General features: G+C 37.1%; 1 protein-coding gene across 2 annotated transcripts in view; it reads left to right on the top strand.

Annotated features, from left to right (window-relative positions):
• The first annotated feature begins 908 nt into the window (after positions 1-908).
• psmd1 (proteasome 26S subunit, non-ATPase 1) overlaps positions 909-17,525 on the top strand; it is a 47,398-nt gene continuing 30,781 nt past the window's right edge. For both annotated transcript variants that reach the window (XM_026930518.3, XM_026930517.3), the window contains exons 1-16: positions 909-1,118; positions 2,640-2,683; positions 3,554-3,627; positions 3,970-4,139; positions 5,247-5,455; positions 6,863-7,006; positions 7,096-7,322; positions 8,249-8,309; positions 8,865-8,993; positions 9,256-9,344; positions 10,694-10,772; positions 10,867-11,040; positions 11,137-11,248; positions 11,580-11,776; positions 12,018-12,113; positions 15,329-15,393. In XM_026930518.3, the coding sequence (XP_026786319.1) occupies positions 1,103-1,118; positions 2,640-2,683; positions 3,554-3,627; positions 3,970-4,139; positions 5,247-5,455; positions 6,863-7,006; positions 7,096-7,322; positions 8,249-8,309; positions 8,865-8,993; positions 9,256-9,344; positions 10,694-10,772; positions 10,867-11,040; positions 11,137-11,248; positions 11,580-11,776; positions 12,018-12,113; positions 15,329-15,393 (1,886 nt within the window). In that variant the 5' untranslated portion in view covers positions 909-1,102. The remainder of the gene's footprint in view (positions 1,119-2,639; positions 2,684-3,553; positions 3,628-3,969; positions 4,140-5,246; positions 5,456-6,862; positions 7,007-7,095; positions 7,323-8,248; positions 8,310-8,864; positions 8,994-9,255; positions 9,345-10,693; positions 10,773-10,866; positions 11,041-11,136; positions 11,249-11,579; positions 11,777-12,017; positions 12,114-15,328; positions 15,394-17,525) is intronic.

The following is a 17,525-nucleotide window of genomic DNA, read 5'->3' as shown; positions in this document are numbered from 1 at the left end:
CACATTTCAACTGGAACAAACTCACAAAAATTTCATTTAAAAAGTGGATGGCTTCCAAAACTGCATGGGAAAAAAATTATATTAAAATAGAATAATGATTAACTTAACATTATCATAAGTAAAACCAAACAATATTTGAAATTGCTTTTGCATGTTAAAATATGCAATGTTTATTCGTGTGTCTAAAAAAATGTATGACGAATTTAATTATTGAATTTTTTTTATTTCAAACAGAAAGGTTCTTGGTATTAATATTGGTAAAATAAGTTTTAAAATATAATCTAAATTTTAAAATATAATAAAATCATAATTTTTCTTTAGATTTGACAATTTGAATGATGAAATAATGACATTTGTAATACTTTTTAGTAGGTGCGTTAAATGGGTAATATTTATAAATATAAAAATAAATAATATTTTTTTACATTATTTATACATATACAATACATTTTAAAATTGTGTTAATAATATTTGATATCAGTATTGACGTACTGTATACTGTGTTGCAGCTTGTTAGAGCAGATCTGTCATAGCTATAATAGGCCGCTAGGTGGTGAAAGTGTTATGCGATTTTAACGCGTGTATTGTTTTAGGTGTCCATTATAGTGCCGGTATAGAAATTGATTAAATATATTGCTACATTATTTTTTTTTAAAGAGTAATATCATTTATAAGATTTGTTTTAAAAATATAATTCACATGTTTTTGGTCAACATGTAAAACGTTATTCTAAACATAAGAATATAAGGGGATAAGTATTTCCAGATAGTTTTGTATCCTTGGTGGTCCTAGACGACGGAACGCTTATTGGTTGAATCCTAAACCCTTACGTAGTTTCTTTGTAAGTGCACTTCATAAAGTAAGAAAGGATGGCTCCTGCGTCCTATTTAGTGCACTATATTTTTGTGTTGATAGTAATTTGGGATGCAGCCGCTGTGAAGCGGAAGGTGCAGCTGAACAGGCGCTGAAGTAAATCGCCGTTGTTCAACACCGAAGTGTTTTGACATAAATATATTTATTTTCATTTTCATCTGTGGGGCTTTTAAACTCGTGACAGTGATTTTCACTCTTCGGACGCAGATTGAAGAGTTCGAAGTTAAACATGATCACATCTGCCGGTAAGAAATGAAGAAAACGATGGATAGAAATGCAGTTGATTTAGCTGAGTCACATTAGCCAAGCTAACTAGCTAAGCTAATTTAGCGTTAACGGCTCCGGTTAAAGCTCTCTTCTTTATTTTGAATTTTGTCTGAGTATCAAAAACGTTTGAGATAGCAAGTATTAACGTGATAAACTGCTGTTATTTCATTGCGTTTTTAGAGCCAGAGCTTCTAAAAGCAGCGAACAGATTCGCTAAGTAGCTAGCGGGTAATGTTTAGTGAGTGAACCATAGTTTAACCCAAAATGAATAAAGTGCAATTTCTGCACATAAATTATATAAAGCGTGTTAATATCGGATGTCATACTTTTTGTTAGTTAGTTTACTAGAATAAGACGGATTAATTACCTAGCTTACAGTATGTAATGCTGAATGAAGCTAGCTGACTAGGGTAGAATTTTAACTTTTACTAACTACTTTAAACTTTAATTTTTTTTGAAAAGTTATGAAGCAAAGTTAACATTTAATAAAACATTATTGATCATGTTGCACAGCTGATGTTTTATCAGGATGTTGCTAACATTAACAGATTCATTTTTTTTTTTTTTTTTTTTACATTTTTTTTATGATTCAAAACCTGATTTTTATTTCTGTAGTTCTCTGACGTAGAAATTCAATTATTAATTAATCAATTGAGTATTTATCCGGTTAGATTATAAATGGGCTCGTTTAGGGATGCATGGATACTATTGGTGCTCCGATACTAATATCCGATACCACGTGACATTAAGTGACGTAAGCCTAGTGTATTTTGTCGCGTTAATGAACAGACATTAAAAAATGACAGCGATCTGGACGCATTTCCACGGTTCATGATCAAAACATAGCAGACTGCAAACTGTGGAAATATCAAGAGGAGGAACTACAGCGTCTTCCTACATTACAGGTGCTAAAACATCATTATGGTGTTTAATCAGTGTGTTTAATAGAGCCGACCTGAGAGTGCTCACTATTAGAACATTGTTTAAACGCTATGACTTCTTCAACATAAAACTCAGCACGAGGAGTGTACTGCTAGCAGCACATGACAATTCAGCAAACAACATAAACAGAGCTAAATAATATGTTCACGATGTCCCTGATTGATTAATACTCATTAGGTTACTCATTTTGCTCTCAGAATTATCATCATATCAGCAATACCAAAAACATGTGCCCAAAAAAACCTAATCTCAGTGATGTTTGTCCATATTTTGTTGTTGTTGTTCCTCCTTCGGCTGGTCCCGTTAGGGGTTGCCACAGCGGGTCAGTGGTCTGCGTATTTGATTTGGCACAGTTGTTCCCCAGTTTTTTCCGGGCTTGGGACTGGCGCTGGGACCAGCACTGCTGCACACAATTCCAGTGGCTGGGGTACGTTCCCAGGCTGGGAATCGAACCCGGGGCCGCAGTGGTGAGAGCGCTGTGGCCTAACCACTAGTCCTCCAGGGACCTTTTGTCCATATTTTGTAAACTCTCATAATTTTTTTTGTTGTATTCGCAGCTGGAATCATATCCCTCTTGGATGAGGATGAGCCGCAACTGAAGGTAACAGTTCTGCAAATCTATTCACACACAATAAGCTTCATTTATCACTCTGGATATGAACAAATTTATCTGTAAATCATTCGTAGTAGAGTTGTGATGACAATCGCATAATTGTCGATGAGTTGCTATGATTTTATTACAGATTATGCAGTTTTAAATCACTTATTTACTTATTTAATTAGGACGAAAGTAATGGCACCCTATGAAAGGAGGAAGATTTCGTGTGTGTCTGTGGTGGCTGAGCTGCATTACTGGAAGATTTAGTGCATGTCATGCATAGGAGGCACTTTTTCACAATTTAGTCATCATTCTGTCGTTTTCAGCTCTCTGTGAGCTTTGCCATTTATAGAGTTTTGTGGGTTTGGTTAAATGTAAACATGCCATGAATGTACTTGGTCCTTTATGACTGAATGGTGTCTGATTGGTATAGGTATGGGTAATAGGCAAAAATATCTCGCTATAACAGTAAAACATTCATATTTTTTTTAATGTGGAAAAACTTTTTTGTCTATAAAATGGAATTACTTTAAACTTTTTTTTTTTATTTTAAAATAAAAAAAAATACCTTCTACAACTTTAAAAGTTTATTACAAAATTTTACTACCAAATCAGCTGCATCTAATCATTGGTAGTTTTTAAAAAAATAATTAAGAGATCATGATATCTACTATATCACAGAAAAGTGTATTCTGATGTAATTTATCACGATATCAGTGATGTGTCATATCGTGCAGCCCTACACAAAACTTTACTAAATAGTTGATGAATTAGGAGTGATTTTACACAAAATTTCAGCATTGATTGGTCAGTTGTTTATTCATGTTAATATTTCCATGTCTAATCTTTGCATTTTTCTTTTTTTATGTAAAGGAGTTTGCACTCCACAAGCTCAACTCCATCGTCAATGACTTCTGGGCTGAAATCTCGGAGTCTGTGGATAAAATGTAAGTAGGATATTCCTTAGATCCTTTTATATATTCACTGGTTATTTTCTCAAGTTCACCCACCATACATGTGTACAGTTACAAAGTATTGACACCCCTCTATCGTGTGCATCAATGAAAAGGGAGCACAGATTGAGAAACAGTCCACCAAACAAAAGCCAACCCTGATGAAGGTTCGGGGATGATTAACACACACTGTGGATGGAAAAAAGCTGTGTTTTTGCCTCTAACTGAATACCTACAAGGTCAAACAACAGGGCAGGAGTGTATAACAAAGCAACATATGTACTGAAAGACTAGATTGTTTTAGAGAGGGAGAACAACATGCTGTTTGTTTCTCAGTGAGGTCCTGTACGAAGATGAGACTTTCCGTAGCAGAGCGTTTGCTGCGTTGGTGGCTTCTAAAGTGTTTTACCACCTCGGCGCTTTTGAGGAGTCGCTGAACTATGCTCTGGGCGCTGGAGATCTCTTCAACGTCACTGATGACTCTGAATATGTGGAAACCATTATCGGTGAGTTTGAAAGTTTTTTTTTAAAAATTTGCATATACAGTAATAACCTTGTTTAAAAATCACACTATTAATCAACTGTTTAAAAACACACAAACTAATGGTGAAAATTAAGACAATTTATTTAGAAATCTTTGTAAAAAATGTTTTTGTGCTTCCTTGAGTGTGTGTATGTGTGTATGTGTGTGTATGTGTATGTGTGTATATATATATATATATATATATATATATATATATATATATATATATATATATATATATATATATATATATATAAATATAAATATAAAACAAAAGAAAACAGAAAGATCAAATCCCCTAACTACTGTTCTTTCTGCGGGATTAGTTTTCTGGACACGTATGCCTTCAGTAATGTTGTCGAAGGACATCTGTAGTAATTCAGATCGATTCACATGGGATAAGTGATTTCTTTATAAATTAGCGAGAAAAGAGCAAGAGCTTCCTGGAGTGTTTCTATACTGAAGAAAAAGCACACAATCTCTCTTCCCCGCAGAATATAACGCAGTCTTTAGCTACATTGGTTCCGATGGGATATATATTACCTGGAGTTAATTCTACTGTTTATTTTATAGCCATTTCTTAAACTCTTATACCTTATCACATTGTCATTTTTAGATAAAGTAGAGATGCAGTTTAATCTGTATTTTGAAACGGTAAGCACTGGGGTAACCATCCGATCATACACCATAAAACTGCAACAATGCTACTCTTGATTTTTTATATTTTTTTCTCTTGTTTTGTCCCATTCCTGTCTCTGAGCCTCTCCTGTCCTTTCTCTTGTAGTTTAGGAGACATTCAACACTATGTTCTATGTTTGTCTCTCGTGGTGCCCATCTCTCACTTTCTCTTTGATTTCTCTCTTTATATTCTAGTCTGGTATGCAGCCCAGAATCAGTCTCCCCCTCTCATATTGTCTCTCTCTGAGTTTTTTTTTTAAACTTCCTTTATTACTAGGTATTCTAATATTGTAAGCAGAAAAAAATGCCATACCTCGTTTTTTCCCCTCATGACATCCTGCACTACGAAAATATAAATCTTCTCTTATTTGTCCTTTATGATTTAAAAAGTTTGTTTTTCATTTCCTGACAGCGAAATGTATTGATCACTACACAAAGCTGCGTGTGGAGAATGCCGAGCTGCCAGAGGACGAAGAGAAGAAGACCATCGATCCTCGTCTGGAGGGCATTGTTAATAAAATGTTCCAGAGATGCCTGGATGATCACAAGTACAAGCAGGCCATTGGGATTGCGCTGGAGACCAGACGCCTGGACGTGTTTGAGAAAACTATCCTTGAATCGGTACGGTTTTTTAACATTTTTATCTGTGCTGCTTTAATTCGATATTCTTAAGTGTACTAAGTCGGTGCCATGATATTGTGCGTTATTTAGCACAGACTGTATATATTGATCAGCCATAACATTAAAACCACTTGCCTAATATTTTGGTGGCACAAGGGGAACCTCCATAACAGCTCTGATCCATCGCGGCATGGACTCCACAAGACCCCTGAAGGTGGTCAGTGGTATCTGGCACCAAGACGTTAGCAGCAGATCCTTTAAGTCCTGTAATTTGCTAGGTGGGGCCTCCATGGATCAGACTTGTTTGTCCAGCACATCCCACAGATGCTTGATTTGGAATTTGGAGGGCAAGTCAACACCTTGAACTCTTTGTCATGTTCCTCAAACCATTCCTGAGCAATTTTTGCAGTGTGGCAGGGTGCATAATCCTGCTGAAAGAGGTTACTGCCATTAGGGAATACCATGAATGCCACGAAGAGGTGTACTTGGTCTGCAGCAATGCTTAGGTAGGTCGTATGCGCTTGCCCATTTTTCTGGCTTCCATCACATCAACTTGCTGCCTAACATATCCCACCACTTGACAGGTGCCATCGTAAAGAGATAATCAATGTTATTCACATTACCTGTCAGTGGTTTTTATTGTTATGGCTGATTGGTGTATTTATGGTCTTCACTAAAATAAGATCACTGGCTCACTCTTCTGAGAAAAAATGTGCCAACTTTGTAGAAGGCAATCCCATAATTCTATTCACCATCTTGGAGTTGCATATGTAAGTAATAAACACTGTGTGTGGTGCTGTTGTAATAAAATAATCAGTGAGTGGGTGGTGAGATGAAGCAGAGTCACAATTTTTTTTTTTTTTCTATAACAGAATGTCCCTATGTGTTTTATTTCTCTTATACCACAGCGATTTGGCAACAATTGCATGTTTTTATTTATTAAAGAATGGAATCATATATTTGATCTGTTTATAGTTATATTTAATGTTATGTAATGTTGTTGAAGCAAGTTAGTTCCTGTTCTCCCTTATGTTGTAGCAACTATAAACAGTCGTTCCTTCACCATCCTTTCTTTTTATCTCTTTCTTGAAATTAAGGCTGCAAAAAATGCAGCTTGTCATGTTTCCAAGAAACTGCATCTTCCTCTCTCCTGAAGATGTGGAAAAACCTAGCTACAGCTTTACCTCTGACTGTTACAAAGCACTGACACTGGACACATCTTCCATAAATGTTAAATAAATATTTTCTCACAGAAAACATCATATCAATGATTTTTAAAAAAAAAACAGAGTTACTGTTATAGAAAATTAACACCTTCTGACCAATCAGAATGCTGAATTTAACAGCATTGTGGCTTAATAGTTTATGGATGATGTCAGCTCATGTTTTGCTGTTTTCCTTCTGCAGAATGATGTCAGTGGGCTGTTGGCCTACAGCTTGAAGATCTGCATGTCTCTGATGCAGAATAAAAAGTTCCGTAACGAGGTTCTCCGAGTGCTTGTTAAGCTCTACATGAACCTGGAGAAGCCTGATTTTATCAACGTGTGCCAGGTGAGACGCACTCCTCGGGCAGGGATGTGAATAGCGTGATGCTGTGTGTTATTGTATGGTGTTTATGTTAATGGTCATTCCCACTGCAGTGCCTCATATTCCTGGACGACCCTCAAGCCGTGAGCGATATTCTGGAGAAGCTGGTGAAGGAGGATAACCTTCTGATGGCGTATCAGATCTGTTTCGACTTGTACGAAAGTGCAAGCCAGCAGTTTCTGTCCTCTGTTATCCAGAACCTTCGCACTGTCGGCACTCCTATCCCCGCTGTTCCCGGCTCCACGAATACCGGCACTGTGCTAACGCAGGACAAAGACAGGTGGGCTTTGGGGAAGTTGTTTACTAGACAAGCATGTTTTCTTTTTTGTTTACCGTTAAACTGTCTCAAATTCTAATTTAACATTCTTAACCTGGTGGTGTTTTTTATTTGTATATTTAATTTATATTTTTTGTAAGTGATTGAAGATTTGAAGATATTTGGCATTAGTGCACACACTTGGGGGGGGGGGGGGGGGGGTTGTGGGAAGTGCATTAAGCACTCTTTAATGTTTTTACATCCAACTTCAAAATAATTGCTTAGGGAAGTTAGTGTAATTTACATAATACTCATTGGCCAGGTCGTCATTGTAAATGAGAACTGGTTCTCAATTGACTTACCTGGTTAAATAAATGTTATATATAAGTGTGTGTCTGACTTTCTGGGTGTGTCAATGTGTTTGTCTGTGTCTCTTCCACTCTGTGTGTGTCTGTCTCTGTGTGTCTGCCTGAAGATAATTGTCTACATGTGTCTCTGTCTGACTTTTTTTTGTGTGTATGTCTGACTGTCTCTTCTGTCTGACTGTCTCTGTCTCTGCATGAGTGAGTGTCTGTCTGTCTGTCTGTCTGTCTGTGTGTCTGTCTGCCCGTCTTTGTGTGTCTCTGTTTGTGTGGCTCTGGGTGTGTCCACCAAAAAAAAAATTATCTTAGACCCTAATGTGTTCTGTTGGTGAAATGAAAATCTCTATGGCTTTAATTATTAGCCAAAATAATATCATAATCTTTTAAATAATGAGATTCGAATATTTGAATTCTATTTTTAAAATACATCTGTACTGAAGAGGTAACGGCATCCCTGGCTGCACAAAGTTTGTGAACCCTGCATTATGATATTATTAACATTAAACATGTAATTTTCATTATCTGCTGTTTAATAACTTGAGAATAAACTTTGTTTATTTTTATCTCTGACTGATTTTATTGTTTTAGTGATGCGATGGAGACGGACGATAAAGCCGGCAGTTCCCCTGCTGGAAAAGCTGCAGATGCGGTAATTATGATTATCTTAATCTTTAAAGGATTATATTTCCTTTAACAAAAAGATTAGGGCCAATTGTGCACGACTGGGAAAATTCCATATGATAGGCTTCATTTTAATGACACCTGGAATTTAATTTATTAAATTTAGTGAAATAAATTCTGATTTGAGCCAATAGTGTTTATGTAAAATGTATATTAAAATATTTTTATATTAGGTTAAAGCTGTGATTATTGTTTTGAGAAATCTGATAAAACACCTGAATTCCAGATTACTCAATGCATGTGTGTAATCTGATGCATTTTGTGTAAGAACAGAATTGGATGGAGCAAACATATTTTTGGACCCAAATCTACAAGAATAATGTTTTCTGGTTTATTTTTTGTAACCATGAAAAAAAGAAATTCATCAGGAACTAAATAAACATAGAAATGTTTAATTTTACTCCACATCTTTGATGTTTTTGCCATGTTGCGTAGCAACTATAGAGGTAGTAAACGTTATAAAAATAAGTAGTTATTTTGCACATGTACCCACATTTATTGCTTGTGTCTTTTCTTTTAACAGAAGGACGAACCAAAAGACCAGAACTCAAAAATGATCAAGATCCTCAGCGGTGAAATGGCCATCGAGCTTCATCTGCAGTTCCTCATTCGAAACAACAACACAGACTTAATGATCCTCAAAAACACAAAGGTGGGAGTTAGAGTTAGAGTTTTAGCGTTTTACTGCAAATGTAGTTATTCAGTAAAATTTTTTTTTTTTTTTTAACTGTTTGCCTTTATTCTGTTCTGCATTTAATTTGTATAGACATAATAGACATACACTGCTATTATAAGATCTTTTATCTAATTTTCAGTAACACCACAAAATTGTTTTAATAAATTGTAATATGAAACGTATTTGAATCTCTTGGATTAACTGTAATTTAAAATGGGCAATTATTTTTCAATTGTAGGATGCAGTACGAAATTCGGTATGCCACACAGCGACGGTTATAGCAAACTCCTTCATGCACACAGGAACCACAAGCGACCAGTTTCTCAGGTAATTCTCTTTTTTTCATGTTTTTTTTTTTTTTCCATGGTTATTTTCACAACTAATGTTTTTCCTGTCATTATTAGTATTACTGTCATTGCTGAGTTTATTAATTTTATAATTTCCACTAAAGAAAAAAAGTTAAAATATTGACTCTATATTCAGGGGGGTAGCACATGACAGAGAGAGTGTGTTATTTGTGATAAGACCTTGACAGTTCTGTTGCTTTTATACAATGGGTTAACAATGTAAAGAAAAGAAATAGGCGATCAAAAAAGCGATTACACTTTGTTTCAAATATCTTTGTTACCTTGTTGCATAGCAACAAGATATTGGTGTTATTCAGGGGAAAAAATAGATTTTACTAGCGGCTAATCATTCAGCTCTTTTACCCGACTCTTTAGCATAACACACAGCTAATGTAATTTGCAGTTGTTTGGAGGAAAAAGGCAGACTGATTATACTGTTATTCTCAAAACGCTGAATTATTTTACTTATGAAGTAAACATATAGACGTTGTTCCAGCCTTCTATGAAAAAAACTTTATAGTCCAGTCTTTGCACTCAGCCTTCATTGTAAACATGACGCAGTTCCCTCACTGTATCAGAGAGAAGATTCTCCAAAACACTAAATTGGCATTGTGTTTGTCTGACATCTAGCAGAAAGAATAATTAAGTATGCTACAGATCCTAGGTGTACAAAGCAGTTAGTTTTGGCTACTGTGTTGATAATAAGTGTATCTAGCAGCAATTGATGGGACCAAGACTGCAGCAATGTCTGTTTCATGAGACTGTATTGGCATGTGGATGTTATGGGACATCATTGAACGTGGATGTGAACTTTGGGCCACATTGTATAATGTAGATGTGGAATTATGCCACATTTCCTGTTTTCATGGCATGTATCTGTTCACCAGTTAGGATAGCCAAAAATCCTTTGCAGTTTAGCATTCTGGAAATCTTGGTGTTCTGGTCATCAAATTTGGTTTGATTCTGATGAATCTCCTATGAGGAGTATTTAAAAGATTGATGCGTGTAACAAATTTGGTGAAACTGGATGTTCATAGTTAAGAACAATGTCAAAAGGGGCCCAGGTCCAATCTTTTGCCAAAACGTAATGTCCATCACTTCTGATGTGCATGTTCGTCATGTTTTTGACCATGCCATGCATCACAAAAACGTTAGTAATTGTAGTAATAGTGATAATGATGTATGTTATTTTCTATCATAAATGTGGTTTAGGATTTGAAACAGCTTGGAGATTGATAAGTCTAACTGCACGGCTAGAATAAGTTTCAGATCTAACTAACTGCTGTATAAAATTTTAATAGATATATAAGACTTAATATTTTCTTATAGAGAAAATCTGGAGTGGCTTGCGAGAGCTACAAACTGGGCAAAGTTCACAGCCACGGCGAGTCTCGGTGTCATTCATAAGGTAAACAGCTTTTGTCTTGGAAAAAATAAAAATAATTGACATCATGATAAATTTATGTGACAGAAGGTCAAATCATGAAATATTTTTCTTTCAGGGCCATGAAAAGGAAGCCCTGCAGCTGATGGCCACGTACCTGCCCAAAGACACATCACCAGGCTCCGCCTACCAGGAAGGTGGAGGCCTTTATGCACTCGGACTGATCCACGCTAACCATGGGGGGGACATCATCGATTATCTGCTCAGTCAGCTAAAGAATGCTAGCAATGATGTGAGTTCCTGAGACATATGATGTACAGTTATTAAAACTGCAGAAATATAGCTGGATGGTTTATTTATTTATTTATTTATACTTCCTTTTATACAGATTGTGCGTCATGGCGGAGCTCTGGGTCTCGGCTTAGCAGCTCTTGGTACGGCCCGACAGGATGTTTATGAACTTCTCAAATCAAACCTATACCAGGATGACGCAGTCACGGGTAATTATGTTTTCAATTTCAATTTGTTTTTTTTGTTTTTTTTTCTTTCTATTTATTTCTGTTTGTTCTTTTCTGTTTACTTATTCAGTAATTCAGTGAATTATTTCTCTATTTTTCTTTTTCTTTTTATTTCTATTTATTTATTTCTCTGGTATGTTTGTTTTATTTCTGATTTTGTCCATTTTTATATTCTTATATTTTTTTCTTCATCATAAATAAATACTGATATCGTATATCTCTCTGATATAACCGGTATAACCGGTCAGCTGTATGTGTACATTATATCTGTGTGTGTGTGTGTGTGTGTGTGTGTGTCTGTGTGTGTGTGTAGGAGAGGCTGCAGGTCTGGCATTAGGTCTGGTGATGCTGGGCTCTAAATCAGCGCAGGCTATCGAGGACATGGTGGGTTACGCTCAGGAGACGCAGCATGAGAAAATCCTGCGTGGGCTGGCAGTGGGCATTGCCCTGGTTATGTATGGCAGGATGGAGGAGGCTGACGCGCTCATCGAGAGCCTCTGCAGGGACAAAGTGAGCACAGATTATTGAACCTTTTGAAATTTGTACACTGGTCAAAAAAATTATGAGAACCCCTGTCCTACAATGACAGCCCTGCATTGTCTTTTTATTCTGCACCATGGCCCTGGAGGAGTATTATTCCCCCCACCCTCCCACACCCCCCGTATTTATAGAGATGGATGAGGCGATGATACAAACTTGACTTGAGCTTGGCATAAACCTGAAGCTCTGTTTTGTTTCACTGCCCGCTTAGGACCCGATTCTGCGTCGCTCGGGAATGTACACAGTCGGCATGGCTTACTGCGGCTCGGGAAACAACAAGGCCATCCGACGCCTGCTGCATGTCGCGGTATGTCTCTCTCTCTCTTTTTCTCACGCTCACCAGGACTTCCTGTGTACTTAAAGTGATGTATGAGTGCTTTAATAAAGGTAGTTAAAGATAAAAATAGTTACAGGTTATTTATGAGGTTTAAAACAAGTGGGCAAGATGTTTATTGTAATGAAAAGATCTCAGTAAGGGGAACCAAAGAGTTCAGTCTAATTTATGCAAGATGGTTTACATACATTTTGAATTTTATTTTCTGTATTACTACCAAATTTAATTTTTCATCTCAATTGGAGAGCAATCCCCCAAACCATTCAGAGTATTCCGAGTTCATCATGGCTTGGTACAGGTGTATTAGGAGCGTATTAGGAGGAGTAGTATGTAGCTGGTGACAATACATACTGGGTGTAATTAAAAATAAAACCTAAAGAAGACTGATTTTCACACATGGAGCAGTTTTACCATTATTAACAGAAGCATCACTTGATATTTTAGATAAGTTAGATGCTGTGACTCCTCTTTTCTCTCAAAAAAAATATTTTTTATTTTCAAGAAAACTCTCTGTGAAAGATTACTTAATTCCATCATAATCATCTGGTTATTAATCGTTGTGAGTTCATTTCTTTATTAGCTGATTGTATAAGAAATGCAGAGTTTTAGGAATATAAGAGGAATCCAATCAACATAGTTCAAAGTAACGATAGATTTATATACACCCATCAGCCATAACATTAAAACTACTGACAAGTGAAGTGAATAACATTGATTATCTCATTACAATGGCACCTTTCAAGGGGTGGGATATATTAGGCAGCATGTGAACAATCAGTTTTTGAAGTTGATGTGTTGGAAGCAGGAAAAATGGGCAAGCGTAAGGATCTGAGCGACTTTGACAAGTATGCAGTGGTTAGTACCTATAAAAAGTGGTCCAAGGAAGGACAAACGGTGAACCGGCGACAGGGTTGTGGGCGCCCAAAGCTCACTGATGCACATGGGGATCAAAGGCTAGTCTGTCTGGTCCGATTCCACAGAAGAGCTACTGTAGCACAAATTGCTGAAAAAGTTAATGCTGGCTATGATAGAAAGGTGTCAGGACACACAGTGCATCACAGTTTGCTGCATATCGGACTAAGTAGCTGCAGAACGGTCAGAGTGCCCATGCTGATCCCTGTCCAACGCTGAAAGCGCCTACAATGGGCACGTGAGCATCAGAACTGGACCATGGAGCAATGGAAGAAGGTGGCCTGGTCTGACGAATCACGTTTTCTTTTACATCATGTGGAAGGTCAGTTGCGTGTGCGTTGCTTACCTGGGGAAGAGATGGCACCAGGATGCACTATGGGAAGAAGGCAAGCCAGCGGAGGCAGTGTGATGCTCTGTGCAATGTTCTGCTGGGAAACCTTGGGATCCTGGCATTCATTTGGATGTTACTTTGACACGTACCACCTATGTAAACATTGTTGCAGACCAAGTACACCCCATCATGGCAACGGTATTCCCTAATGTCAGTGGCTTCTTTCAGCAGGATAATGCACCCTGCCACACTGCAAAAATTGTTTAGGAATGGTTTGAGGAGCATGACAAAGAATTCAGGGTGTTGACTTGCCGTCCAAATTCCCCAGATCTCAATCTGATCGAGTATCTGTGGGATGTGCTGTACAAACAAGTCTGATCCATGGAGGCTCCACATCACAACTTATAGGACGTAAGGGAAGGTCTAGGTGCCACACGTCCAGATACCACAGCACACATTCGGTGGTCTTGTGGAGTCCATGCCTCAACAGGTCAGAGCTGCTTTGCAAGCACAAACGGGACCTACGCAATATTAGGCAGGTGGTTTTAATATTTTGGTTTATCAGTGTATATCTATATATCGTCTCAGTTCAGGTGCAATACTGTAGGTTCAGTCTGTTGCCCTGCAGGTGGCGCCATTGTGTGTTTGTGAAAAGTTACTAATTTCATCCCAATTTTCTGCTCTGATTGCAACTCTCGCCTCTTGAGGAACCAAAATGTTAAATGTATAATTTGTACTCATTATTAAAAAAAAATCCTGTTACTTTAAATAAAATTGTTTTAATATTAGTTCATCATTAAAATTAATAGCACCTTAGACTTGGCGGATGCATGTGGATGTTAGCACTTTTATTTATCTGAAAAATCAGAATTAATTATTTTAAATGTAACATAAAAAAAATTATCATGATTTGAATCTAGGATTATCTGGATCTGTATATGTACGTCACACACCTCTCACACGCTCACACACAGGTGCATTTATGATCCTTTTATACTGACTCCATCATTTTTTTTTCCAAGCATGTACGGCAGCATTTTCCTGAAATATGTAGCTATGTTTGAGAGTGCATGATAGTGATTACTTTTCCTCCTTACTCCTGATAGAACTCTCAAACCATTAGTCATATATAGAAAAGCATTATTTTGGTTTTGAATGTTGAGTTGAATATTGCATTGAATTCAGAGTAATGAAAATCCACTATGGTCCTTTTTAGACTGGATTAGTTTTCCTTGTGGAGGTGTGTAATTATGTGATTATTTCTAGATGCATACGCATGCACGTGTCTCGAAAGATGGCGCTGTATATCACCTTCTATAAAATGGGCAGTAGAAATAACTTCAGGAAATATACATCCCATCTGAACTTACATGTTAGTAATGATTGCGTTATATCTTGTAGGAAAAGTGGTTTCCAGCTTTTTCTTAAAGACACTCTAGGAAGTGTATGCTTTTTTCTGTCATTTCCCTCTGAACCTAGAGTTTAAAATTCAGAACAATAAAATATAGACAGTGTTTAAAGATGATGTGACAGAGAAATGAAGTTTTGTTAGGTTGGTTTTAGGTAACTTAGAGTTCCTAGAACAAGTACCGACTACAAACATGTTATGGTCATGTGACCTACTAATGACCTGCCCGCAATGCCCCCTGCAGAAGTGCTTATAATAAAGATCAAAACAATCAGTGTTGATTAAAATGAGGTGTGTGTTGTATGCATGGAGTTTTTAGTGTGGTGAGTATGTTTATATCCTGAAGACATGGCCATTCATTTATACAGAGATCACTTATGTCGTGTGAATCAGAATTACTACAGACGTCCTCCAGCAGCATTGCCAGAAAATGAATTCCTTCTGAATACCATTTATGGCTTGACATTATGTCTGATATCGCTTTTTCGTGCTGAACAACTGTGGGTTTTTTTTGTTTTGTTTTTTTCCTTTAAACAGGTCAGTGATGTGAATGATGATGTGCGCAGAGCTGCCGTCGAGTCCATCGGATTCATCATGTTCAGGTAGGATCTGAAGTGGCGTTTCTTTCTCCATCACTGCTTCCTGTTTACTGTTAGCTGAAACTCTGAGTTTGAAAGAAATATAAGTTTAAATCATTCATCCAATTTGAAGTGGGAGCTTTATGCACCTTTACACCACAGTGCTGTTGAATTCTGGGTTATGATTGGTCAGCATAGCTTGTACAGCTTAATTTATCTCCCTGTGGTCAGACCTGTCCATGTCCTTATGGCGAATTTCCTGCAAAATAAGCGTTTTTCCTTAATAGTGCCGATGGTTAAAACCTCCCTACTGGCTATTAATTTAGCAAGACTGTTTTCGATTATGGTTAACATCTAAAGCGTCCTTTGAAGGTACACAAGAGCATATAACCTTGTATAGCTGACCTTTGCATTACAGCTAAAAATAAAAATAAAAAATTGACCGCTTTGTTTATACACACTTCATTCTCTTTGGCTTCTTTAAGGACAAATCCTGTGTTACGTCCTCCAGCCAAATCTGATTAATCTTCCTGTACATGTGTGTATATACAACCACCAGATTCCTCGCGTTCTTCTGGAATATTTTCCAGAGTCTTCTCTAATGGATTTTACGGTAGTTGAGTTTCAACCCTCTCATAATGAATCCAAAAGAAACTCTGACACTGATCTCCTCCACCTGAGCATTAACAATCACGGCTTATTCATGTCCCCCCAGCCCCCCTTTAAGTAACAATGCTTCCTCACTGGTTCTTGAGATAGTTGAGGTGTTTTAGCTTTTTTTGGAATCCTCTCTGTACAGGAAACCCTCTGTTGCAGGGTCATGTTTAAAACCTGTAAGGCAACTTGTGGAGAAAAGAGAGTTTTTCACAAATTTGCATTTTTTTTCCTCTGGTCTGATTAGTGAAATGATGACATGGCAAAATAAAGTCAGCTACGAAAATAAAATGTTTATAGATGAACGGGCAGAGATGTCAAAGTGTCTTATTTATAGCTATGAACTCATCACTCATGTTTAAGCATTTAAAAGGTAACTGTTGTCCATTTCAGTCCTGTTAATCACTTTTATGCAAATCTTTTTAAACAAGGAATTTTATGTAGCTAGAACTTTGGGAAAGATTTTGTGATGGTTACGCTTCTAGATTTTGCACAGTTACATAAACAGAGAGAACTTTTTCAGCAACAAAATACACTTGGTAAGAGAATTTTGTCCTGGTTGTCCCTGCATTACTGCTAGAGTATTTTGCTAGGTTTTTCTTAAGGATCAAATTTCTTTGTGAATGTCATGCTCTGTCACATTACGTTTATAACTGTACTTTCCGAATTCAGTCAGCTTTCTAGTTTGTTCAGCTTGTCTATAGAAGGCATTGCTGTCATCATGTCATCATTGGAATTATTGGACATTTTTTTGTTTTTATGATCTCACTGCCAGCCTCCCTGGTGAAGCGGCATGCGTTTGATTGAATTAGACTTTTTACATTTATACAAAGTACAGTATTACTTCTAGTCATTGTTTTATCCTTCTTAGTGACTTTCCACTTCAGATATTATTTCTGGGCCAGGCAGAGGAAATCGGCAAACTATTTTAAGCACTAAAATGGCCATATGATATTCTCATGATCATTTAGCTGTGATCTAAAGACTATATAAATCCTTGCTGTGTTTAGAGAGCCTCCAGCTCAGCAACAATTCAGCTCAATCATGTGCTTTTAGCTCTTACATGTTGAGTGAAAGTGACTGGATATGATGTGTAATGGCCAGAGAAACTGGATTAATAATATCTAGATTTTGTAGTGAACATGTAAGCCTGTAAGGACGCTGTCCTCTGTGTGACCAGATGCTTAATACTTAGAAAAACAAAAACATCCTCTTCATGTACTAGCTTGTGTTAAAGACCAAGTGTAATAATTTAAGGTCGTTTTCACACTTTTTTTTTTTTCCCCTGGACTTGATGCCTTTCGCCCTGAGAGGTTGGTACATTTGTTGAAGTGTGAACACTGTCCAAGCCTGGGATCATTCCAGAGAACCATTCCCTTGTCTGCTTGAAAGTAGTGCTATGGGGCTCATTTCCACTGAACTGTGGTGCAGTCCATATCGGGTGTGGAAGCTATCCGATCTCAACACTGCATACCAAGTAACGTGACTGGTTCAACTTGACA

This window comes from Pangasianodon hypophthalmus, chromosome 11 (genome assembly GCF_027358585.1).
Source record: "Pangasianodon hypophthalmus isolate fPanHyp1 chromosome 11, fPanHyp1.pri, whole genome shotgun sequence".
NCBI lineage: Eukaryota > Metazoa > Chordata > Actinopteri > Siluriformes > Pangasiidae > Pangasianodon > Pangasianodon hypophthalmus.
The sequence above is the reverse complement of the archived record's forward strand: the minus strand, read 5'-3'. Positions and strand labels throughout refer to the sequence as shown.